General features: G+C 42.6%; 1 protein-coding gene across 1 annotated transcript in view; it reads right to left on the bottom strand.

The window, feature by feature from the left end:
- Positions 1 to 6,814: 6,814 nt before the first annotated feature.
- The window catches only part of LOC148034083 (uncharacterized), a 33,934-nt gene continuing 14,840 nt past the window's right edge, over positions 6,815 to 25,908 (bottom strand). Inside the window, exons 6-14 of the mRNA XM_087682074.1 lie at positions 25,464 to 25,589; positions 25,241 to 25,381; positions 24,748 to 25,164; positions 24,460 to 24,594; positions 24,097 to 24,318; positions 9,750 to 10,028; positions 9,506 to 9,655; positions 8,998 to 9,300; positions 6,815 to 7,420 (exon numbers count right to left, since the gene is read on the bottom strand). Coding sequence (XP_087538200.1) covers positions 7,220 to 7,420; positions 8,998 to 9,300; positions 9,506 to 9,655; positions 9,750 to 10,028; positions 24,097 to 24,318; positions 24,460 to 24,594; positions 24,748 to 25,164; positions 25,241 to 25,381; positions 25,464 to 25,589 — 1,974 coding nt within the window. The 3' untranslated portion in view covers positions 6,815 to 7,219. The remainder of the gene's footprint in view (positions 7,421 to 8,997; positions 9,301 to 9,505; positions 9,656 to 9,749; positions 10,029 to 24,096; positions 24,319 to 24,459; positions 24,595 to 24,747; positions 25,165 to 25,240; positions 25,382 to 25,463; positions 25,590 to 25,908) is intronic.

Raw genomic sequence — 25,908 nt, 5'->3', positions numbered from 1 at the left:
CGTCCTCTGTAACTTTGAGAGGGAAACCTCCTTGGACCAAAATTAGGACCAATTTCTCTAGGCTTTGGTCCAATATCTTGTGTTGTCATTTTGGATTCTAGCAAGTTGAATCGTGAATTTTCATCCTTCTGTCTTCGTTCATGCATCTCTTTTAGAGAGCAAATATCCTGTGTATGGTTCTTCCACAAAACAGTAGGAATAGAAGGCTCCAAGAATGGTTGGTTTTCGGGTACATTCAGTGGCTAAATGTCCCACTTGATGACACTTTCCGCACCATGTATTAGAGCGCATCACATCTCTTCCAGCTCCCCCGTAGGAGTGGATATATTGGCGGTATTCACCTTCAGCATCTGTAGCTGCTCTGTAATCACATCCATAAGCTCTTTCTTGATACTTGCAACTGACTTGGATAAGTAGTCCTTCAGATTTTCACCTCTTGAAGTACTTGTAGTAGGGTTTTGGGAAGCTTCTGTAATTATTGCATACACTGGTTGGGTTGATCTAGAAGGTCCTTTGTTCTGGTTCTGATTCAGAGCTCCTGCTGAGACTTGGGGTTGTTGATTCCAGTTGGTAGGGTTCCACTGTTGTTGAGTCGCCATTGGAGGAACTGTTTGAGGCCACTGTTGTTGTGGTTGAACCATCATTTGAGGCATTTGGTGGATATACCATTCCTTGCATAGGAGGAGGTAAGACTCCTCTTCCTAGAGTCATTGACAGCCTTGCTTCAACTTCGTCATACAATCTTGCACCTTCCACTGCAGCTTGCAGATTGACTGGTCTTCTCAATTCCACGAACTTGTAGACCTCTGAGAAACACTCATTTGTGAATGCCTTCATCCAAATGATGATTAGTCCATCTTTTCAAGATGGATTCCATTCACGAGACATAAGCTTCTACTCTTTCTCCATAGGACTAACTTAGGTTCATGAACTCCTCTCGCATCCGCTCTTCAAAACCTTCGCGCCTAAATTTAGTGAGGAAAGCCAACTTCAGGTCGTCCCAAGTGCCAAAAGTTCCTGCTGCTTGTCTCTCATACCACTGAAACGCCGTGCCCTTGAAAGTAGCGGGGAATATTGCTAACCAATGCTCAGGGGTTCTAGCATTGTTAGCCACACATGCTACCATGAATTCTATTACATGAAGATCAGGGTCTTCATTGTACTCTCCCTTAAAAACTGGCAATGGGACTATATTTGCTGGCCTGTCATCAATATTTCCAAGATGAATCTGACTAGGAAGGGGACCTTGAGTTGCCATGGGGACTTCTATAAAGAGTGATTTTATGGAGTCAAAGGAGGCTTCTGCTGCGAGCTTGTTCTTAGCTTTGATTTTTGCCTTTTTTCTTCTCACGTACCTCTGGACTCGTTCTAATGCTTGCCTCTTGATTGCATCATTCATCAGGGGGTTGGCTCCAACCAGTTAGTCTGTACTCAACAGAATAGTATCAGAGAGGGCTTCAATCTTTGAGGGGTTCTCTGGCCAACATCTCTTCTACTTCCTTATTTTCAACATCTCTAAATTCGGCTTTCAAACCACTACAAAGGGGGAGATATTCCATTCTAAAAGTATCAAAACTCATTCTTCTTAGGATCGTTGTTGTACCATTATAATAATGTCAGCTTCTGAGGGTTTCAACAGTGTATGTTGTGAAAAACACTGTCTACCAACTTCTAGTGGGTTGCTAATTGGACAAACAGAAGATTGTCAATGCACCAAGCATCCCACGTATCTTTCTGTTGAGCATCCACGAACAAATGTTGCGTAAAGAATTGTTGTTTTCTTTGTTTTGGTCATCAAAAGAATGAAATAAAAGCTTGTTGATGTTACAAGATAGATTTTCTTGCAGTGAATCCCTTTTTCCTTGGTGTTCCTCTTGGGGCTCCATGTTTTTGGTGCGCAGTCGGGGAATCTTGCCATCAACAAGTATTAGAAGAGGCTGAAAATGAAGGAAATGGCATTGCCAAGAAGAGGAGAATTCAATGGATGTTTGCAAAGTTCCTTCTTCCACTGAAGAGTTGGAGATTCTCATTATCAAAGCCACTTTCCACAAGAAGTTCATCCCACAATGGCGGAAACATATTACCATCATGATACATGCTCTATGCGGTGGACTGTTTCCTCTTCCTGTTGAAGGAGCGAAAACTTGCATCTTGGGGGCAAACAGTTTGGGAATAAATTGAAGAGCAGAAACAAAGAGAATGACTATCCATGGAAGATTTGACATTCATTGAGAAGTTTTCAAACATCATCAAGTGGGAAATTATAAAGAAGCTCCAGGTATAATATTTTCTGATTTTTGTTGTTCCAATCACTTCAGCGTACTAACATTCAATTTATTTTCCATTTTTCCCCCACTATCTTTGAATGGAAATCAATCACATAGTATTCATCTTCAATGTCTTCATAGTTCTCTCATCTCTCATATACAGTTACACTGTTTTGATAGAATTGACTCTCTCTCTCTCTCTCTCTCTCTCTCTCTCTCTCTCTCTCAATAGTACATCATCTCCTCACTACAATATCCTTATAATGACTCTTAATAATCCTTCTTAGGTCGTGGATGCACCTGCCAAGAGGTATGTCTAATGTGAAGAGACACTAGAGCCACTACAGTGTCTCTTCATAGCTCACTACTGTCACTGTCACTTAGTTTTCTCTTCAGTCTTCAGCAGCAGCTTCTTCCATTTGTTTTAGCTCTTTTGAACTTAGATTCATCCTTTCCAAAAGTTAGAAAACTTTTCCAAAGTCACACATACATTCTACAAAACACTTACAGAAGGTCTACAGAACAGTACAGTACAGTACTAGAGAAGATACAAAACAGTTACAGAGTAGAGACAAAGGCTCTACAAAAGGTTACAGAAGGTCATCAGAACCTCATAACTTATACTAAAACCATTCCAAACTATAAAAATTTATTCAATAAGCTTCCAAAAGATTTCAATCTTCATCAATCATTAATCCATGCTTTATACAGAAGAAAATTAGAACAAAACAGAAGCTATACATAAGGTATACAGAACCAATCAGAACCTCAACAAAACCTATCAAAACATCACAGAGCTTCATATCTCTACTGAGAATCATCATGATCTTCCAAAACATAATCAATATCATCCAAAACACTCACTCTCAAACACTTCCATTATCAACCATACATCACTCTAAATTCATCAAAAATAATAAAAATCAGTCAAAAATTCAGTCTTTTTTCACTCTCAACAAGGCTTTTTTATGAATGGTGCATTTTTCAAGAAAAGCGTACACAAAATTGACGCAATCTTCTAAAATCAGCACTTGCATGCAACTTGTAAAAAGTGAAAAAAAGCATAAACACCACCACATAATTTTTTTGGAATATTTTTAATTTTTTATTTTCGGAGGCTCGTATCTCCAAAAAAGTGAGGATTTTGACCGAGCCTGTGAGAGAACAAAATATTCTTCTCTATGCCCTCTTCAAATTCCGTAGGAGAAAATTTGGCTAAATTATGCTCTATTTGATCACAAATCAAGCTCTAAGACAAGACATATTCCTATATGTTAGAAAAATTTCGAACAAAATTTTATCCCATCACCAAAAATTTTCAACATAAAAAATGACCTAAAAACCATTTACAAACATTATTTACACACGTTAGAAAATAGTTCACTATGGCTTTATTAGGGAAAATTACATGACATATCTTCTAACTTGCACTTTCTTCATGGCATTGATGCATGAGCACTAGGTACATCAATTGCATAATGAGATTCTTGTAGGTGCATAAATGGTCAGTGTCGAGTGGCTACTAGAGAGAATATATGGCTTTTCTCTTCCATCAAAGAGTATTGTGAGGGGAATTGGGTAGAGAGTAGGTTTTTTAATATTCAATGAGAGCAGAGGTTAAGAGGAGCCAAATTATCTTTATTTTGGAAGTACCTATGCACATATGGCCCTTTACATGTGGCTTGCGCAATTGTAGATTTGTGAGCTATTTCAATTGCAAAACTTTGGCACCCACATGTTGGTCATTTCAATTTTGCTAGTTTGTTGTGCGTATAGAAATCTAATATGATGTCTTTATTACCTACTCTTGATGCACCTCAAAAACGCATTTATAAAGGTTGTATATCAAGAAAAATACATCATTCTTTATTTCTAAAAGATGGTTCAATGAGGATTGTTTGCAAGTTGCACCTTGTACACAGTCATATTTGTGGTCCAATACAAACATCTTTTGGCAACTACTTGTATGTTATGGCTTTCATTGATGAAAATTCCAGGCATCCATGGATATATGGCTTAAAGGCTATGTAGCAAGTATTTTTGTGCTTCAAACAGTTTGATAATCATGGATCAAAGTCTATTAGAATATAAAGTGGACACTTTCAATTCAGATCTGATGGGGGGGGGGGGGGGGTGTTTTGGAGTATATATCTAAGGATTTTAATGCATATCTAACTGAATGTGGGATAGAGCACCAATATATAGTGTTGTATGCATCATAACAAGATAATGTACCTAAGAGGAAAAAGAGATCACTCATAGAGATGGCACAATGTATGATTAAGAGTCGAGCTTTGCTATATAGTCTCTGACTTGAGGCTATTTTATGTGTAGCCTATATACTTAGGTGTCCCACTAAGGCTTTGTAGTCTATCACTCTGTATAAGGCTTGGCATGTCAAAAAGTCATATGTGGCTCACTTGCATATTTTTGGTTACCTGGCTCACGCTTTGGTTCTAGTACAGCAATGCAAAAAGTTGGACAACAAGGCTAAATTTTTGTTGGGTATAGTAATAAAAGCAAAGATCACAATTTATATTATCCACAAAGAAAACATATCTTGGTCAACTAAAATGTTGTCTTTATGGAAGATGTTATTCACCATTTACTTTCATGTACAAAAGAGTTTAACAATGTACAATTACATGTAGTACTAAATGAGGTAGTTTTCTAGTCTATTGCAAGTTTCTCATGATAACACTAATCAGCTTATTATGGTATAGATGTGAATTATCACCTCTTAATAAGTGAGTAGACATTGAGCAGCCCAAAATGGCTAGTGTAAACATTGCATGACAATAAGCTAAATGTACCATTGGCTAGTCTTACTCATTTAGCCTCTCATTGTGCCTATTATATATTGAATTGTTCTGCGTTGATTGTTTCTAGTTTGTGTAATAAGGATGAGTCTGTGTCTTTTGAAGCACAAAGTTCAAAAAATCAAATAGCTAGTATGCAATCCGAGTATGATACTGTTGTCAAAAATGATACTCTGTTCTTATGTGATTTGCATGTTGGCAAGAAGGTCATTGGCACTAATTCGGTTTACAAGTTAAAATGCAAACCAAATGGTAGTATTAATTGCCACAAAGCTAAACTTGTAGCAAAGGCTTATACTCAATAGAAGTGTATTGATTTTGATGATACCTTTACTCTCACTTGCTGTATGATAACTATTTGTAGCATGTGTGCATTAGAGCTCATAATGGTTGGAATGTACATCAATTGGACTTCAAAATTACAAATCTAAATGGTGATTCATGTGAGGAGATATATGAATCTTATCCTTAAGATTTTGTATAAAAGAGGCAAGAAAACAAAGTGTATAGATTGAAAAAGACATTATATAGTCTGAAGCAAGCGCCTCAGTCTTGGTATGAGAAGAAGCATGCATACTTAATTGCACATGGTTCTCAAAATAATTCGACTAAGAGCATTTTATATGTCAAAAATGAGGGTGATTCGCTTCAAATCATTGTGATTTATATCGATGACATGTAACTTATTGATCTTAGTGAGACATTTTACTAATTTTAAGACTGAGTTGAGTTCAATTTTTTATATGTCAAATTTGGGCCTCTTGCTAATTTTATTTTCTCTCTATTTTAGTTCTATTTCTTTTCTTTTCATCTCTCCCCCTCTTTTTTCTTTTCTTCTCTCTATATATCTTGGTTTTTTGTTCTCTCTCTCTCTCTCTCCCCCCTAAGTTTTTTCTCTCTTTTCTCTTCATACATTTACTTCTCTCTATTATTCTCTCCCTCTTCCCTTCTCCCCCAATTCTCTCTCTCTCTCTCATAAAAAACTATCAAAAAGTTTAAATTTAAAAAAGACTTCTCTTTCCTCTTTTTCCCCCTCTTTTCCTCTCTCTCTCTCTCTCTCCCTTGGTTTTGTCATTGCTTTTTTCTCTTCCCTCTTTTCCTTCTCTCCCTCTCCTCTTTCTTTCTTTCTTTCTTTCTTTATTCTTCTTCTTCTTCTTCTTCTTCTTCTTCTTCTTCTCTCTCTCTCTCTCTCTCTCTCTCTCTCTCTCTCTCTCTCTCTCTCTCTCTCTCAATGTTATACTCTCTCTATAATTCTCTCTATGTTCGTATTCTCTCTTCTTCTTCTTCTTCTTCTTCTTCTCTCTCTCTCTCTCTCTCTCAAAGTATTAAAAAATTATCAATTTTTTAATTAAAAAAGTTTTAAAGAGAAAAAACTTTTGTTTTAATTTAAAAAGGGATAAAGAGAGAGAGAGAGAGAGAGAGAGAGAGAAACTACAAGTGAGAGGGGGGATTTAATTAAAAGGGGAGAGAAATTATAAAACAGCTTTCAAAAATGGTTAATTAAAAGAGGGGAGAAAATAACAAAAATGTGAAGTTTAAATTAAAATGTTTAATACATTTAATTAGAAGAGGAGAGAGAAATTTTTAATTTAAAATGGGAAAAAAGAAACATTTGTAAAGAGTTTGATTTAATTGAGAGAGAGAGAGAGAGAGAGAGTACTCGTGAGAGGGAGGTGAGGTTTAATTAAAAAGGGGAGGGGAAAGAGAGAGAGAGATTACATGTGAGAGAGAGGGGGGGGAGATTACTTGAAAAATGTTTGATTTGATTGAGAGAGGAAGGGCTTAGGGAAAGGAGAGAGAGAGAGGAAGAAAGGGGTAGGTTCAAGGTTCACGTAGCCCTTTAGAGGTTGGGGCTTTCGAATCTACAACAAAAATAATGCATTAGCATAGATAGATGGATAATTTGCAATTCTAAACTTATAGTATAGGGCCAATGGGATTATTCCCAAGGATTTCAGTGTAGCTCTTTAATTTCTTCTTTGGGTTATAAAACATACAATGTACGTATATAACACAAGCCGCAAGGCCAAGGATGAAAGAGACCAATTTGCACTCGATTTGGAGCCAAAAGAATATAGTATAAGTACAAAATAAGGGAAAGAAAGCCTTATGAGTAGGCCTATGGTTATGTGCCTATGTCTCAGGGTTATCTTCTGCCATAGCCTTCTCCAGTTCCTTGATTTTGTGGAGGAGCAGATCCTTCTCTCTCATAAGTCGCAGTATGAAGTCGGACTTCTCATCCTCTACCATCTCCACTTCCTCTAGCTTCTTGCAAACTGCCTCTGCATTCGCTGCACTTGTCAGATTTCGAGCCTCCTTCAGCAGAGTTTGTACCTGGCGCACAAATCCAGTCAGTCATACCAGTCCATCAAGACAAAAGTAGACTCTTAGACACCATTCATCATGATAACATGTTTTCATGTAAGGCTGGACAAACGTGCAAGCACTGGGCAATTTAGTAATGTGCAGGATAGATCGGAGGTAATAGCATATAATCTTGTTACCTCTTAAGAAAGTTCAAAAGGTATTAAACAGGTTTTCGGCTATGACGGCTCTTCAGATATTCTGCTTCCGAAAACTTAAGCTTCACATTGTTGTCTAACGCAAAGAGCCCCAATTTGAGGTACAAAGTATGCTCATTCCTCCTCAAAAAGTGGATTATGAGACAGTGAAACAGAAAGAACAATGGAAACAAAAACTGCCAAAGTTTTGTAGTTACTGGCAAGTTTCCAGTAACTTTAGGGATGAGAAAGGCACAAATGGGAAGGGAAATGGATACAGTGAAATGGCAGAGAAGGGCAGTTTCAGGGAATCTCCAGTAGCTATGTTCCACAGCAGAACCTAACGTTAGATTTTAAGGATGGGCGAGTGTGTCTGTTAATTGCCTATTTCTCCCACCTTTAAGGGAATGATGAGAATATATACTTTGGTAGTCCCAGCCAATGACATGTTCAATATAGTAGAATTTCCCCTAACCAAGTTCATGCTCGGCTGTAGTTTACTTGTGGCTTGGAGCAAGTGGGCAGTAGGGCTGGCCCAAACTTTAGAGTTGTGCAGGACGTGTTGAGACTGCAGAGATTTGAATCTGGTAGCATTTGCAGAGGTGTTACGGCCATAGAGGTGTGATGATCAGCAAAATAGATAGCAACAGTGTGATACCAACTGGCTGGCTTGACCCTCAGAGTGGCTCTATTTACCTAGAACAGAGTGTTTTTGCAGTTGCTGCCTGCAGCATGTAGAAGACAAAAATTTTCGAACTGCAGAGCATTATGATTAAGGAAATATGTTGGTTTTTGGAGATTCTATTAAGTAGCTGGGCCGAGGCTGCAGATGGTTAAGTTATGAGCAAGTGTATTAGTGGTTCCCGAGCTTATAGCAGATGCACAGAGTGAAAGCAAAGTTTTGATATTAAAATGAAGCCTGGAAAGGGACTCTTGATTTATGTACAGATGCTTTGGATCACATTGGGGTTGTGAACTCATAGTTTCACAAAGAACTTGGGGCTGACTCAGAATGATATATGTAGACACTACCAATGCCTGTGTGATTGTAGAACATGATTCAAGAAACCACTCAGGGTTCATGCTCTATTAGCAGTCCCTTGTTTTGGGAAAGATGGTTATTGAGTATTGCCATGCTGTTTTGGCTACCTGTAGCCCAGGCCCTTTCTCAGTCGGTATGTTACCAGCATGTAATAAGATTAGCATGCTCTCCACTAGCTAGAGATTTTCTGGGAAAATAAGATTCGAGTGCAGGGTGATTTGAAATCTCAGAAAGGAAATTTCAAACCAGTAGGTCTTTTCCAAACAGGACCATGCAGCAACAGATTCCTCTACACATATCTAATGACTTGTGAGTGCTGTTAAAACAGAAATAAATTAAGATGTGTCTACAAACAGGGGCAGCTTTACCTTGTCTGACTTTTTTAACAGCTTCTTGTGAGCATTGAGTCCATGCCTGGTTGACTGCCCATGAGACTCAGGTATCCTTCGTGTGACTTCAATACATATTTCACCTTTTTTAACTCCTTGCAAGGGAATCCTTTTTTGTACTGTCTGGTTTGTTGGCAGTCGCTCATATTCAACTTTACAATGACCAATATTGGTAGCAGGCAAAAGAGCATTATGGTCCTTCACATTAAGCAATAATGGCTTTCCAGTCTCAATAAATTCAAACATCTGATTCCACTGTGGATGCAAGGTTTTATGTATGACCTGTCAAAGGTAGAACTCTTCAGTAAATTAAATCCATTGTTCCGCAAGGAACAGAGCCTTGCATGGAAAGTACAATATTGGAAAAGTACTGGCATGAAACAAACTAGATAATATGCTACCCAATTTAAATGCCTCATGTGAATTGAGTGGCAAACTAAACACACTTTTGCTTTATACACCTAAGAGCAGATCTCTAATAGCAGACCTTGGTTGTCCGTCTTTCATCGCCATAATGAATAGTGACATATGGGTCACTTGTACCACTGAAATCTGCCCCAACTAGATCACAGGCCTTGAGCAGTCTTATCTCCAACGAACCCTTTTTCTGGTCTTCCGCATGCCCCTTTGATCCATTCTATATACATAATTACACCATTAATATACTGAAAACATCACATGCAAAATAAGACAAAGACTACTTTGTCATAGGAACAAGACTAACAACAAACCTGTGAACTTTCTGGCTCTGATTCAGAGTTGTATGCTTCTATAATTAACCGTATTTCTCCAGTAGGTATTTTTTCAAGAGGTATCCAAGCATCCTTGGGAGCACTGTCCTCCAAACCTTCCAAATTGATCCGTGCACTTCCCAAGTTCTCATCGCTAAAATAATCTGCATCATAGCATTTCAATTGCAAGTACTCTCCACCTCCTATCTCTGGAAACTCTAAAGTCTGCTTCCAAACAGGATTGAGATCCTGCTTTACTGTTTTTGTCTTACGTTCTAGCTGTTACAAGGAAAAAGCTTTTCAACATATAAGATCCTTATAAAGAACATATCTTCTGCTAGAAAAAGACTCACTTTAGATTGAAAAGAAACTGTATTTACACAGAGTGCATTCAAACGGTAAGACCAAAAGTCCTTTGAGAAATTCATTTTGAGATTGAGAACAACTGTTTCTACATAACTGCAACTGTTGGAAAAGAATTGTGGGTAAGTGCTTGAACACTCAATTCCATAAGTATGGTGAAATATGACTTAGTAGCAAGACTAGAATAATGATTTGGAAATTATATTAGACCAGAGATGCGCGATTACCAGAGAGGTCTGATGCAAACAGAAAATGTTCATAATTTAATCGATAAGAGTGGATCTTTTTAGACTGTAAATAAGCACATGGGTCAAATGAAATCCCCCAATCATCTACTTGTTGAGAAACCACTTCTTCAATTTATACACTTCATTTAGGGTTTTGCACTGACAGCCCCAAAAAGGGCTGGTGTCCACATTTTGGCCACTTTTTCAATTGGCGCCAACACAGTGGTGTGCCATCCTAGAAAACTTATGCCTATAAATAGGCAGTCACTTCATTCATTGTTTACACTCCTACCACTCTCTCATCAATCATTCTTCACCACCTTCTTCAGTTACCACCACGGCTTCCCTTCTCTCACCAGTCCCACTACCCTCACACCCTTTCAGGAGGACATTGCAGTTCATGGCTCGTGGCTGCCTTCACCCTTCCTCTTTTGCTTCAAGCGCTTTGTTCCAACATCAGGCCTTGCGTTTGGAGCATCTTCCACCTAGCATCACCATCATTTGCTTGGTGTCAACACCCTTTTCCATCGGGCTCCATCTTCACTAGCGTTTTTCAATGTGGAGATCCCCTTGCCTAGCGTCATCATCTCTAGTTTGGCGTCAGCATCCTAGCCTCTAGCAACAGTCTACATCCCCAAGGGTCAATGATTTCATCACTCGTCCATCACAGGGGCTGTTGGGACTTGCGTTTTTGCAGCCTGGTTCCTACTCCATTACCTGGTGTCACTCATCTATCACAGGGGCTATTTGGACCTACATTTGGCAGCCTGACTTCTCCTCCATCACCTGGTGTCACTCATCTATTATAGAGGCTGCTCGGGCCTGCGTTTTTTCAGCCCGGCTCATCCTCCATCATCCAATGTCATCATTATCCAGGAGGCATCAGCATCTAGGCTGTTCTCCCTGCATTTGACAGCTTTGACACTTTGGGATTTGTGTTTTGCTACCCAGGTCACTCCCCAGCGTCAGAGGACTGCAGTTCGCTCCCTCAACAACTGGTGATCATCTTCCACATCTTCAACGGAATTAGACGATTGGAGTTTGCTCCCTCGGCAGCTGTCTTTCACCTTCTAGTGATTACTTTGATAGCCCACTGCTTGGAGGACTGTGTTTCGCTCCCTTACCGCCTGATTTAGACATAACAGTACAGTTATCTTTTGAGCTTCAGCTCCGTTGTATCAGCTTTTCTTCTCATAGCATGGTTCAGCACATCATCACCATGTTCTTCTTGTGTTTCTGAGTTTCTCTTCTCTCTCAATGTTTGCCATACACACTTTGTGTTACTCCCCACAATCTACTATCTCTCTGCACTGTCACTTATTTTGGCATGGTACCATAGCATACCTATTATTTTTGACACTACCTTCCCTCACTTTATGCTAGCATAACCCCTTGGTTCTCTCAACTTCCCTTGACCAATTTCTGACTGCATACTCATTATGACCTTGAATACAATCTTACATATTTTCTGATCCTTATAGCCTTAAGTCATCTAGACTATGTTCTAACACACGAATTTTGAGCAGTAACGTGCACATGCTAGCATCACAGTTTTTAATACTCCCCCGTCAGGCTAGTATGGCCTCTAAGCTGAACAAGGGTGTGGACTATTGCTAGAGGCAAAACACAAAACCCAAAAACCTAAGACAATAGTCTATGGCTCTGAAAGTTATATATGGATGAATGGCATGGTCGTTCTCTATCCTAGATCCTCCTCATCCAGATGCAATTTTTCTCCATCAGCCTTCATCACCATTCCACAGCCTTCAGCTCATCTCTATTACTGCCCACAATTGCATCATCTCTCCACAAACAACCATAAAAGAGATGGGCACTGCTGTTTACTGCCCCGGTGATCATTCACAAGCTGCCCAGAACTGCCCTGCCATCCATGACAATCCCTGTGTTCTGCCTGTCCAGACTGAAAATGCAGCTGCTGTTGCTATCAGATGCCAGACAGCAGCCTGCCACATCACCTTTTGCTCTCCAGACAACTGCTGCATTTTCATTAGTGCACATGCACAAGCTGAATGCACTGAGAGAAAGAAGGCAGAGAAAAGAAGAAAACATAACCGAATATAATGCTGAAAAGTCATTCCATGAGGCCCATTATCCCTCAACACAATCCTCCCATCTTTTTCAGCCCATCTCCTCATGGGTTCATCCACAACATTATCGAAATCAACTGCCAAGACTAGCCATCTCTCAGTTAGGGTGGCAGGTTCATAAATACCTTCTGGTTTATGCACGGCATATCCTTCCTGTGTCGTTCCTTCTGATGTGTAAGTAGATGCTGTAAGTCACCATGGAGACAGTCCCATATTAATATGTAAACTGCAAAAAGGAGCCACTAAAGACACAAAGTCTAGATCAAGTATACCTACTCTCTCTAAGTTTACATTCAACTTCACTTGAGCACAGTTTCAGTGCTTCAGATTCTCAAATCTACTCTTCCAAGTCTGTGTTATATCCTTATATCCTTGGACATTTGGATGGGGACTAGTAGCATTGGTCACAAACCTATTCTCCATCAAGTATCCAATCACAATGGTTTCCTTGAACTCAAAACATATCACTCGCAAACTAAACAGCTTCCACCACTTTTGGAACCACCATTTTTTCAGGTTTTCTAATCTCCACCCCATGTACCTCCCAATGTCAGGGAGCTCTCCATAAAGTTGGGAGACGATCGAGGATAAAGATCGTTTCTTTTAGCTTTGTAGAAAATGGAACTATTGGCTTCATGCGTGTGTCACCTTCACTTGAACATGAGCTCTTCATACGAAGGCACATGCTGAGTGGGAAAACCTTGTAATACTATTGCAAAGAAGAAGAAATGGTAAATTTGAAATCCTCCAAATTCTGATTTTTACTGAATCTTTAATGCTGCAGTAAAGCTAGTACATGAAGATGAGAGACTCTTGAGCCATGTGCAAATGAAATCTAGGCTGATCTTTGGCTTTTTGCTTCTTCACCCTGTCAGCAAGTTAACTTAAATACCAAGCGCACAATACTAGTCTCCAAATATGGGCTAGGCAAGTTTTCCTAGATGAGCTTCACCTTCACATGTTGATCTTTGGCCCTATGCTGCTTCGCCCAATTGAAGAGTTGGCTCCAACTTTAAGACACTAGTCTCCAAAAGGTTTATTTTGACATTGGCAGATTACAGCCATTGTCGATGGTACAATTTCTAGCTCAATGGGAAGACTGTGGGCATTGCTGATAGCACAATTTTTCGTTCAATGAGCTGCATCTTGATCTGACAAAGTTGCTGCTATGTTGTGAGAAATGGTGTCCTCTACATCCTATAGTAAGGAATCCAACATTTGTTGCTCAATTGTAGCTATGTACAAGAAGATAGCTTGATCAGATTAGGTTTCTTGTGATAGGGCTTATATAAACATTACTGATGATGATGCTTCCGATATAGAGTTTCAAACATGACATTCACCTCTTATGCCATGAAAAGATATCATGGATGATGAGCTTAAAATACACCATCTCATTCATACAAGTTATCACGGAAGATAACTCTCAATTAAAATTCAAAACATAACTTGACAGTAATGATAGTGACATTGGAGTGGACATTCACAAATGCTTTAAGGAAAATTTATCATACTTCATTCAATCAATGGGGTTTGGTCTCCACTATGAACCTGATGTCAGACCTTTCAAGCATGCCAACCTGTGACGTTCCTGGTGATCTCCCACTCCTTTAAATTGAACATTGAGACTCTAGAACTTGCTGAGACTGCTTCCAACCCCACCAAACAGTCAGGACAGGGCAGGTTAGGGCAGTTTTAATGCAGTTTGGAGCAGGTCGGACAAGTATTTTGCAGTTGCCAACATGTTATGGTCAGTTTCAGGCAGGTCAAGCAGACCGGGCAAGATAAACAGGTTGCCACATAGCAGGGCATCATTTTCACAGCCTGTTGATTATTTCATTATTTATTGTTTGCAGTCAGCCAGTCTTAAGCTGGCCGACCTGGCATTATTTTACTATATTTTTCAGGCTATTCATTCAGCCTGCCCAACGGTCACGGTCATTCAAACTTCATGTGCAGATTGAGAGAGCTTTGGCTGATCATACTCTCACAGCCTTTGTACACATATGTCTTCATTATTCAGCATTCACCTTCTGCAGCCTTCAGCTCTCTCTCTCTCTCTCTCTCTCTCTCTCTCTCTCTCTCTCTCTCTGTGTTCATATCTGTCTTTCAATCCGGTCATATGCTTCCGCATTCTCTGCACTCTGACATGGTATCAAAGCAGTGTTGAAGCGATGACTGATCACGTGCAGAACTGAAAAGGAGATTTCAGCACGACATCAAGGGCGCATTTTTAGCATTGAGGGTAAGCCAGATGGCTGCGCATTGACACAAGGCTGAAGCAAGCGGAGAAGTGCAGGAAAGGAAGTTAGCTTGCTATTTTGTATAGGTTTTGCTGATCGTGAGGAAGAAAAGGCCGCGCTCTCAGCCTTGTACAGAAGATTTTGATTTTTAATTGCCTTTGGTAGTTAAAGCAAGTTCAAGACGAGCAGAGGAAGTCCTAGCAAGCTACATTTTGGAAGTTAAAGGGGGCTACTCTTTGTTTTGTGTAGGTTATTCAAGAGCCATGTCGTTCAAAATTGATGTAGAGCTATAGGCGATTATGGACCGTAAGGTTCCTCTATTACCGGCTTTTCTACTGGATCAACAGCTAGATGGTGCAAACTACCACATTTGGCAAGTGACTATGCTTGCCATCTTGGAGTCTTATGATTTGGCGGAGATTGTGACAAAGGCCATTGACCATCCATTTGGCAGAGCTCATAATAGAGGCCACTTGCCATCATGTGCAAACCTGAAAAGGAGATTTCAATACAACACCATGGGTGCATTTTCAGCATTCAAGGGTGAGCAAGAGGGTTGTGCATCAACACAAGGCTGAAGCAAGCGGAGAAGCACAAGAAAGGAAGTCAGATTGCTATTTTTGTGTAGATTTTGCTAATCGTGAGGGAGAAAAAGGCTGCACTTTCAGCATTTTACAAGATTTTGATTTTTAATTGCCTCTGACAGTTAAAACAAGTTCAAGACGAGCAAAGGAAGCCCTAGCAAGCTACATTTTCATAGTTAGAGGGGGCTACCCTTTGTTTTGTGCAGGTTATTCAGGAGCCATGTCATCTAAAATTGATGTGGAGTTCTAGGCAATTATGGACCGTAAGGTCCCTCTGTTACTGGCCTTTCCACAAGATCAAAAGCTAGATGGTGAGAACTACCACATTTGGCGAGTGACTATACTTGCCATCTTGGATTCTTATGATTTGGCGGAGCTCATGACAAAGGCCAAAGGCCATTGATCATCGTGTGCAAACTTGAAAAAGAGATGACTACACAACACCAAGGGTGCATTTTCAGTGTTTGAGGGTGAGCCGGAGGGCTGCACATCAATACAAGGCTGAAGCAAGCAGAGAAGCGCACGAAAGGAAGTTAGGTTGCTATTTTTGTGCAACTTTTGCTAATTTTTTATTGCCTCCAACAATTAAAGTAAGTTCAAGATGAGTAGAGGAAGCCCTAGTAGACTACATTTTCGGAGTTAAGAGGGGGCTAAACTTTGTTTTTTGTAGGTTATTTAGGAGCCATGTTGTCCAAAATTGATGTGGAGTTCTAAATGATTATGGACAGTAAGGTCCCTTTGTTACCGGCCTTTCCACAAGATCAAAAGCTAGATGGTGAGAACTACCACATTTGGTGAGTGACTATGCTTGCCATCTTGGAGTCTATGATTTGGTGGAACTCATGAAAGAGGCCATTGATCATCCATCGGCCCAAGATCTTTTCAAACTTTCTTCTTCGGAGAAAGCGGAGTTGGTGAAGGTACAAGCATACTGGATAAACTGAATGCCCGCATCCATTCTTTCCTATTTCTCTCATACATGCCGGCTATGATAGCCCACATTGAGCAGCTGCCCTATGCTTGAGAGATGGTTGGAACTAGATCAACTTTACAATCCGATAACCATGATGAAGCGGGTGCAAATGTAGACATTGAACACGAACAAGTCAGCTTCCACGTGGGTGTATATCCACAAACTCTGGCAATTGCAGATGCAAGTACAAAATGTTGGGAAGGTGATCACTATTGGACACATGGTGATAACTCTCTTGTCATTGTTTCTGTCCCAATTTAGTGCTTTCTACTTTGCATTGATTGCATCAGGGCAGATAAAGACCCTTAAGTGGGAGGAGTTCATTCCGATGGTATTGGATCAGGAGGAGCAACTCAAAGGTCAGAATGCTTCCAAGATGGAGGCTTTGATAGGTCAAGCTTCCCAAATGAAGGGGAAGGAGAGCAAGAAGAAGGAGGAGAAACCCAAGAAAGAAACGGTGTCTACTTGCCACATCTGTGATAAGACAAGTCATTGGAAGAAGGATAGCTTTGATAAGGACAAGAAGAAGAAATATATGATGGACTCAGAAGTAATAGCTACTTCTTCATCAACACCTTTTCTTCATTTGGAGATGATTGAGGATTCTAAACTAGCAACTTCTAATGCAATGATGATGGCCCCATAGCCTTATGAGTGGATTGTGGATAGTGGCACTTTCTGTCACATGATTCCTTCCCTTGAGGGCATTGCCCATATGTGACCTTTGCATGGGCAAATTTTGATTGGAGATGGATAATCGGTTCCTACCAAAGGCAAGGGTGACATGCAGTTAATTTCGAATGGGCATGGTGGTGCCCACACATCAGCAGTTCTTTATATGCCGAGCTTGGAATTTCACCTACTTTCAGTGAGCAAGATTTGTGCGTTTGGTCTCATGGTTGAGTTTGGTAAGGACTTCTTCCAAGTTCTTGATGGTACGTCCCAACAAGTTCTTTGTACAAGGCATGAGGAGAATGGAGTCTACAAGATGCAGACTTCTTCGGCCTTTACTTCTCTTCTTCTTTCTTCTCAAGCACAGATCGAGCTATGGTATGCTCGATTTAGCCATCTCATCTACAAGTATCTTAGGAAGGCGGCTGGTGATCTGTTAGTTTGTGGTTTGCCAGATGTTGAGATGTTAGTTCGTGGTCTGTTATTTCATGGTTTGCCAAATGTTGGGGTGCACCACATGCCATGTATGATGTGTGTCTTGCAACTCCCGCCCATCACACTGCTGACCTGCCATCACACCCCCCGCTACCCCTCCTATTCCTCCCGCTTGTCCCTCCCCACAGCGTACTGCACCTCTCCCTCCGGCCAGACTTCCTCTCCATCGCACTACCTCCGCTACGCTGCCCCACACTTGGTCACCCCCCCCCCCCCCCCGCGGCCTTGGTACCTCCCCCACGCTGTCCCCCGTCTCCTTCACCCTGTGGCCACCAGCCAACAGGTCCCCCCACCCACGCGGCTCCAGTCTAACGCTCTCATCCATGGCGCCCGGCGCCTCCACCGCCATCAGAAAACAAAATCCCTCCTTCCTCGCCATCACCCCCCCTCCCCATTGCTTCCTCCATTTGCAGCAACACTCCCCCCCTCCAGCAGTACAGCAATGTGATTGGTAGGTTCTCAGGAGGGACGCGCAATGGAAACCTCTGGTCACGAAGTCGGTGCATTCTGTGAGTGCCTCCCAATCAAACACCTTGCGCGTCGTCTTCTCTAAGGAACAGCTCTTAGCCGTCCGTGCCACAAAGCTGGAGCTAAAAGAAACAACGATCTTTGGTCAAGCCCTAGAACACTCCCCATCTAGGGCCCAGCTTCGGGATTGACTTCATTCCACGCTACACATTGGCACAACGCAGATTGTGGAGGCGGTTCTCATGGGGCAAGGGATCTTCATGGTATGATCATCTTGGCAAACGCAGCCCGTGAGCTAGTGGCCAGTTCACCCTATACTTCCACGAAGAGAGTCCTCTACATGGTTCCGTCGTACAATGGTTTCACAGTGGAGGCATTTGCGCTCCACAACAAGTTCCTTAGACATCCGGTCACCCTACTCTTCCTTGGACTAGCGGTAGAGTATCTCCAGTTAGTGGACTTTGAATAGCTCTTCGGCAACGTCCTTCCCGCCTCCTTCGCGGACGCGGTGGCACCCGCAAGAGTCCCAAAGGTACGGTTGGCAGCAAAAGAGAAAGAATATACCACAGTTTTTGGAGATTGAGGCAGATAGACACTCCTTCAGGCAACAAGTTATTGTGACTAGGCAGCCAAGGCAGTGCCTGCGTTGCCATGACTTTGGGGCCTGGGCATCAAGCAGCAGATTGCACGTGCTTCAGAGCCAAGGCGGCTTTGCCAACAAGCCCACAAGTGGACACGGACGGCTTTACACGGGTCCAAAGACGACAGAGAGGGAGATGGAAGGGGGGGCCGCAGTCAGCCCCTCAGACACAACCACGGCAACAGGGAGCAGGAGGGTGAGCATCCCCCCCCCCCCTCCCCCTCCTCGTCCCACCCACCAGGACCATAGGCCTCCACATCCACCTCCCACGGAGGCGTCACAGGTCACCTCACCGGAGGGCCCACCTCCCCCCAACGGTCCCCTCCCCCCGACCCTAGCCCACAGCCCCCCCTCCAAAGCCACAGGTCCCTCCCCACACCTGCCTTGTGCCTCCAACCACCCCACTATCCCCCCCGCCGATCAATCCCCCTGATCCCCACCCAGTACAGGTGACCCCCCCTCCCCCACAAGAGGTGAGGAGCCCCATACGCCAACATCCTCCACTCACCAACAGCCTAGGCTCCCCCCCCTCCCCACACAGCCACCAGCTTATCAATCCATGCTGCCCCTCACACTTTCCTGAGACAAGCACAATTGCTACCACAAGAGTTTTTTCGCAGTGGTCTGTAGTCTTACCTGAGAGTTGTGGAGCGGGGAGAGTTCCCACTACCTCTGGAGGTGGAAATCTTTGTGGTAGGCAAGTCAAGGAGCGGCAAGGTCCATCTACTAGCACCACCGCATGGACCAAACTATGCTTTCTTCCTTCAGACCTCTGATACAGGAGACTGGACGATGACACAGATAGAGGAGGAGGTGAAGATTCAGGTGGCTGATCACATCTCCCAGTGGATGGAAGAAGGAGGACTAGCACTCTTCTCCCAGCAGTGGCCAGGTTGCATGATGGACATAAATTGGTGGGCCAGGGCTGAGGTCCCACATTTGAGCATTATCTTTCGAGCCCCTCCGCAGTGGAGAGCTCCAATGGATGTGATCGAGTGGCCCCTGGCACAAGCGGCCAGTTTCTACCAGTGTACAAAGTCATGCCTCGTAGCCTCTGGCTGATAGATGCTTTGGTGGTACCACCAGGTGCATCTATCACCCCCATGGTCTACCATGGGGGAATGGAGTTTATCGTCCAAGCCTGCAGCAAAGCATATCCACATGCCCCATAGCTCTTCTTCTTCATCAGCAGCTTCCACACCAGCAGATGCCTGTTCAGTCACCTGCAAGTTTCCCTATGAGTTTACATCTTGCATCCTGGAATGTGAACAGAGACGCCTTTTTAAGTAGGAGACAATCTCAGCCAGAGGACAGCGATGCAAACAGAAGGTCTGGGATCACATCCCGTCCCTCATCACATAGGAGATGGGATGCTCCCTTCTAGACCCCTTCACAGAGAAGGAACTAGAGGAGGCTTTCCATGCACAGGATGGGTAGAAATGCCCAGGAGAGGATGGCCTTTCCAAGGCCTTCTTCACTACCTATTGGGAGGTGGTGAAGGACCCCCTATTGTTAGCCTTCCAGGAGATTCAGGAGTGGCTTGACCCCCCGATACGAGAGCTAGTAGAGCCTCGTGAGGTATGGACCGCTAGGTTTTCACCAACAAGTATCCCCCTACAGGTGGCAGGTAGAGTGGGCGGCGCCCCATATGGGACTTTCTTCACCGTACATGAGGGGGGGGCGTCTGGTTCTTGACAGAGGGCAACAAGATGAGGGGATAATTGCCCTTCCGTGGAGGAGGATTCGATGGTTGGCCTTCAGGGGAAGACAAGGCGTCTGGACCCTTATGTGTTCTGGGAGGAGTTCTAGGAGTGGCGCCTTTGGATATGGGAGAGCAGGCCACTTGATGAGCTGGAGTGGGACCCTAGAGAGTGGCTATGGCCGGCCACTACGGTCGCCAAGAAGCCATCGAGGTTCCTGGAGTACATAGCCAGGATTGGCAAACACATACTGATGCAAGAGGACATGGACTGGTCGCCTTCGCGTAGTAGGTATTGAGCGGAGCACAGTATCACGGATGCTTTCCGGCGAATTTTTTGGCGCCGCCTATGGGACAGTTGAAGGCCGAGGAGGGTATCGCATTTCTTATGGTTGTTGGCACATGGAGACCTGGCGATGGGGAGTTGGTTAGCCCAGATGCAGAAGGATGGAGATTGTAAACACTACCCACAGCAATCTCTGGAAACTCTAAAGCACTACCTTTGGTTGTGTGAGGCGGCACAGTTCGTGTGAAGAGGAGCATGCCGCATTCTCCGCCGTATAGCACCCAGCCTTGGATGTATCTCATGGGGAGCTTTCTACTAGCAGGCAGTCAGCTAGGGCCGTTACCTTTTGTATGAGGCTGGGATGCAGGACATGATCGTCATCATTGAGGCTGGGTCATGCACAGTGGTCGGCTTGGAGGCTCTACCCATCCGCCAGGTACTAAAGCCCACATCAGACCACTCTGAGGTATGGAAGATCATAAGGAGTCTTACTGGATGGCACATCTGGAAGGCGCGGTGTCAAGAAGATTTTGGCAAGAAGAGACTTTCAGTACAGGTGACTTGGGCAAAGCTCTGGACCTCCATCATCCACTCCCTCCGCAACCGATGGGACCAGGTGCAAGGTGAGTCATGAGCTCCGTTTTCACTTCATGCGCACTTGGGGCGGCCAGGATCTATTCTTCATGATGCAGGCAGGTAGCCCCAGATGGCGATACACCCCCCCTCCATGGCTTCTTGGCCCCATTCCCCCTAGACCGCCTAGAGAGGCTTGTATACTTGATATATCTGTGACTCAGCATCAGCTCCAGCTAGTCTGTTGAGCATGAGCACTTCTTTGTATTTAGGGTTTTTTCTGAAGTAATATAATTAGCCACACTTTATTTGCAAAAAAAATGATGTGTGTCTTGCATTCGCAGCAAACAACATAGAGATGTAATTCCCAAGAAGGCTTTGCGAAGAGTGAAGGAGCCCTTGGAGCTTATTTCAATGGACTTATGTTGACTAATGAGGACGGAGTTCATTAAGGACAGTTTGTATTTTATGCTAATTGTTGACAATTTTAGCAAGATGACATGGGCATACTTATTGGAGCTCAAATCAAAAGCATTCTCGCATTTTAAGGATTGGTTCATCTTCAAGGAGAACCGATTTGGCTGGAAACTAAAGACCTTGCGATCTAACAAAGGTGGAGAGTTTATCTCCTATGAATTTTCTCGATTTTGTATAGATCGTGGCATTCATTAAGAGTTTGCCAATACAAACACACCTCAAGAGAATGGCATATTGGAGCAGAAGAACCAAAGCATGATCAAGATGGTGCAAACAATGATGAAGCATCGGTACACACCTCAATGTCTATGGGCTGAAGCAGTGGCCATCGCCATCCATATCTTAAATCAATCATCTACATCGGCCTTGGTTCATATGACACCTTTTGGGGCTTATTTTGGTATGAATCCAAATGTGTGTTGTTCAGGGTGTTCGGATGTGATGCTTATGTTCACATTCCAAAGAAACAAAGAGATAAGTTTAAGCAGCTTCCAAGAGACAAGTGTTCAAGGGATATAGCTCTCAGTCACACAAGGATACATGCTTTACGATCTCGTTTCAAAAGATGTTTATACAAGTCGAGATGTGTGGTTCATGGAGTTTCCAGCTACAAAGGGGATGTGAAGCATCCCGTTCTTCGAGATCTTGGTGAGAATTGGGCCCCGTTCTTAAAGACAAGTGTGTTGAGGGGAGTACCGGCCTTCTCGGTGGATTTACCAATCTTCAGCAGAGGCAAAGCACCGAGGGAAGTACCAACCCCCTCAATGGACACGTGAGACACTCCATGATGCAGAGATTCAAGGAATTCTTGAGGAGTGGCAGCCACAAGATGGTGGCCCATGGTGATCTCAAAGGAACCAGGCACATTCCACCAAGCTTCTTTGTACTAGTTATTATTTAATGACTCGTGTCATACTAGATAGGAAGCCCACCTCAATCAAGGAGGCTTTACAGTCAATACATTGGCAGAAGACAATGAAGCAAGATTTGGAGGCTATTGAGTGGAATAGCAGTTGGGATCTTGTGTCGTAGCCTATTCACACGAAGGTTATTGGAGTCAAATGGGTCTTCGAGATCAAATATCATAGTGATGGCACTCTAGACAAGCATAAGACACAAATGGTTACCCAAGGATTCATGCAGCAACGAGGAGTAGATTTCCATAATACCTTTGCCCCCACCAATCGGATGACGGATGACTACCGTTAGGCCTATTCTTGCCTTGGCCAACCATAGGAGATGACCGAGCTGGTCTATGAACTTGATGTTAAGTCTATGTTCTTAAATGGTGATTTGAAGGAGGAGATCTATGTAGAGAAACCTCTTGGTTTTTTTTCCTCAAATGGCAAATTTTACAAGTTAAAGAAGACCCTTTACAGCCTCAAACAAGCTCCGCGTGCTTGGAACAAGAAGATAAGACTCATTCCTCCAAGAGAATTCAGGATGTTAGAGATGCGATCCCAATCTATACATCCACACTTTAGCTAGAGGGTGCGTTTTGTTCATGCTCTACGTGGACAATCTCATTCAATAGGTATCCATGCCCAAATGGTCAAGCAAACAAAGGACAGTATGTACAAAAGCTTTTGGCCAACTTTGGGATGGAGGCATATGGGACCCCATTTCTACTCCCATGGATCTGAATTGGAAGGCTACAACCCATATAGATTCACTAGTGGCACATTCTACCCGCATTACAAGCAATTGATTGGGTCATTGATATAACTCTTACATACTTGGATTGATTTGTGCTTCCCTATTGGTTTGCTTGTCGAGTTTATGAGTAAACCCAAGTTGGTTCATTGGCAAAGGCTACTTTGAGGATATTGCAACTCCGGAGGGGGACCCCTGACCTAGGCCTTTTCTATACAGAGGTGCAACATATTCAGCCTTGGTAGTTCAAGGGTTGACCATGGGCTAGAGATGTTGACCACAAGAGGTCGACAAGAAGTTATTGCTTCATTTTGGGTATAAGTGCTATCTCTTGGAGTAGCAAGAAGCAACCCACAGTTGCCCTATCATCTACAAAGGCCAAGTACTGAGTAGCATCTTCTGCCACATGTGAGACTATGTGGCCTTGGAGGTTGTTAAGACAGATTGGCTGCTCACAGATAGGTCCTACTACACTTCTATGTGACAATTAGAGCTGCATAGCTTTCGCACAGAATCCTATAATCCATGCTCAGACAAAGCACTTAGAGATATAGTACCATTTCGTTCGGGAGAAGATATTGGATGAGATTGTTGATATGCAGGATTATAAGACAGGATAACTTGGCAGATTTGTTTGCTAAGGCTCTTCCTCAGGCCATCAAAGCATTTGATCCAGTAGCACTGCTGAATGTGAAAATATCATAGGGGCGATTCAACTACAGACCATTTGAAACTTATAAATGACCACAAAATATTCACTTTGGAAAGTGAACTTGGTGTTTTGTAGAATAGAAACTCTCAATCACATATAAAGATGAGCAAACATAGAGAAATAGCACATTTTATTCACTTCCATAATCCATTAACCAAACACTTACATTAGTACCTTCCCATACCGTAAACGCACATAAGGGTCACTTTTCCCAGATCGATCTTTTGCTGCAAGGTTTCTTCCTTCTACAACAGTTATCTTTAATGTTCTTCCTGTATGTGTTTGAAAACTAGGCAAAGAACTAAGTGATCCAGAAAGGACTCCATTCAAAGCATCACCCCCAGTCCTAGATCCATCTGCGAACTGCCACTCCTTCAGTAACAATTTTACAGATAGCTGTGGCACAAGGGGAAGATAGAGACATCATCAATATACAATGGCTTTCTTTCACAAGCACTCTAAATATCACATTACTTTTCTCTGAAGATTACTAGTAATAAGGCGCTTTGTCCTGAATAAGAAGGGACTAGAAGATGCCTTTGCATCACCACATTCTTGAATAGGTACGTCCATTGAGATAGCCTTCCCACAGTTCTCCGCACGGTCAGCAAGAACACAATTTCCAGGGCCAACAGCCCAGAATATAGTAGAGCCATCTTCAACGTATCTGACCTGAGGAAAAACAGGTTCCATTTAAGGTAAATTGGTTGTAAGACAAAATGAACAATTTGAAAGGCCTTCACCTGCCTTGTATCTTATAAATTTGAAGTGCACTCATGTTCAACATTCTTTAACTTAACCATGCAAAATATTCTGACAACTCACCCTCACTTCACAACTGCCAAGGAAATCATACTTCACACTACTTGAGCCCTGTCTGTATACATTGAAATGTATTGTACCACCACTTTCATGCAAAATCATCTTGAAAGAATCATTCCACTGTGGTGCACTATTGTGTTCAATGACACGAGTACATCTTGTCAATCCCTCCAAAGTCACCTCCACAAAGGTAGTCATTTTTTTAGAAATAAACCCTCCATTTGTATATTCAATGGTGTATGACTTTCTATCAGAGGATGCCCTTGAACAGTTTTCCATTGTCAAATTTTCAGCTGAAGTAACTGTAACAAAAATAACTCCACCGGCTGCACGTTTCTTCATACTCACATATGGCAAACCAAAACATTTTCGTCTGGGCTCCACCATAGTTCTCACAAGAGTTTCAGAAAATAATTTTTCCTGCAGAAAGAGCATTCTCAGACATCAGAATATAATAACCAATCTCATTGCAAAGCAAACAGTATGAAAGTCCAACCAGCCAAGATGCCATATAAGGGAGCTCTGTAGCTGGAAGAGACTGGCTGCCACTTCCAAATGCCACACCAACTCGTACTTCAGGAGGGCTTTTGAAAGAGTACACTAAAGCTTGGCCGTCAAGAATTGGCACAATACGAAGCTGCCAGCAAAAGATTGACTCAATAAACATCATCATTTTTCTTCTACACGTTAGTCCAAAGAAAACCTTACAATAAACCTACATCACCCTTTATTTGAAGGCTGTTGATAGCAAAGCGAGCCATGCCTTTGAAGGGTCCCCCCAACTTTGCTGCTAAGAGCACAGTCATTTCACTTGTTTCCCATTCAAAACCCATGTATAGAATTTGCTTTTAGCCACAATAAACAAAAGATCTAATTAGTCCTGCATAATCCTCCTTGCTCTGCAGGGTAAGTAATATTAAAAATCATTATTTCTTTGATGACAGTAACTTTTTTTGAAAAGAAACAAGGAGTCACAGAATTTAAGTGTTAATCTGATCCATGTCACAATTACAGGGAAACACCTTAAGGAGCTGTGATTGTCTGTATTATATAGTATGCACATACGAGGTTCAGGGGTGCATGACTAATGGCACATGTAAGTGACGTGTGTAACCGAGGGCTTAAGCCATTCAAAGTAAACAGCTCCAACCAATTAATGTGTGT

This window comes from Lygodium microphyllum, chromosome 7 (assembly GCF_053477565.2).
Source record: "Lygodium microphyllum isolate KBCC chromosome 7, Lygodium_microphyllum_v1.1.10, whole genome shotgun sequence".
Taxonomy (NCBI): domain Eukaryota; kingdom Viridiplantae; phylum Streptophyta; class Polypodiopsida; order Schizaeales; family Lygodiaceae; genus Lygodium; species Lygodium microphyllum.
This window is presented reverse-complemented; position numbering and strand designations above follow the sequence as displayed.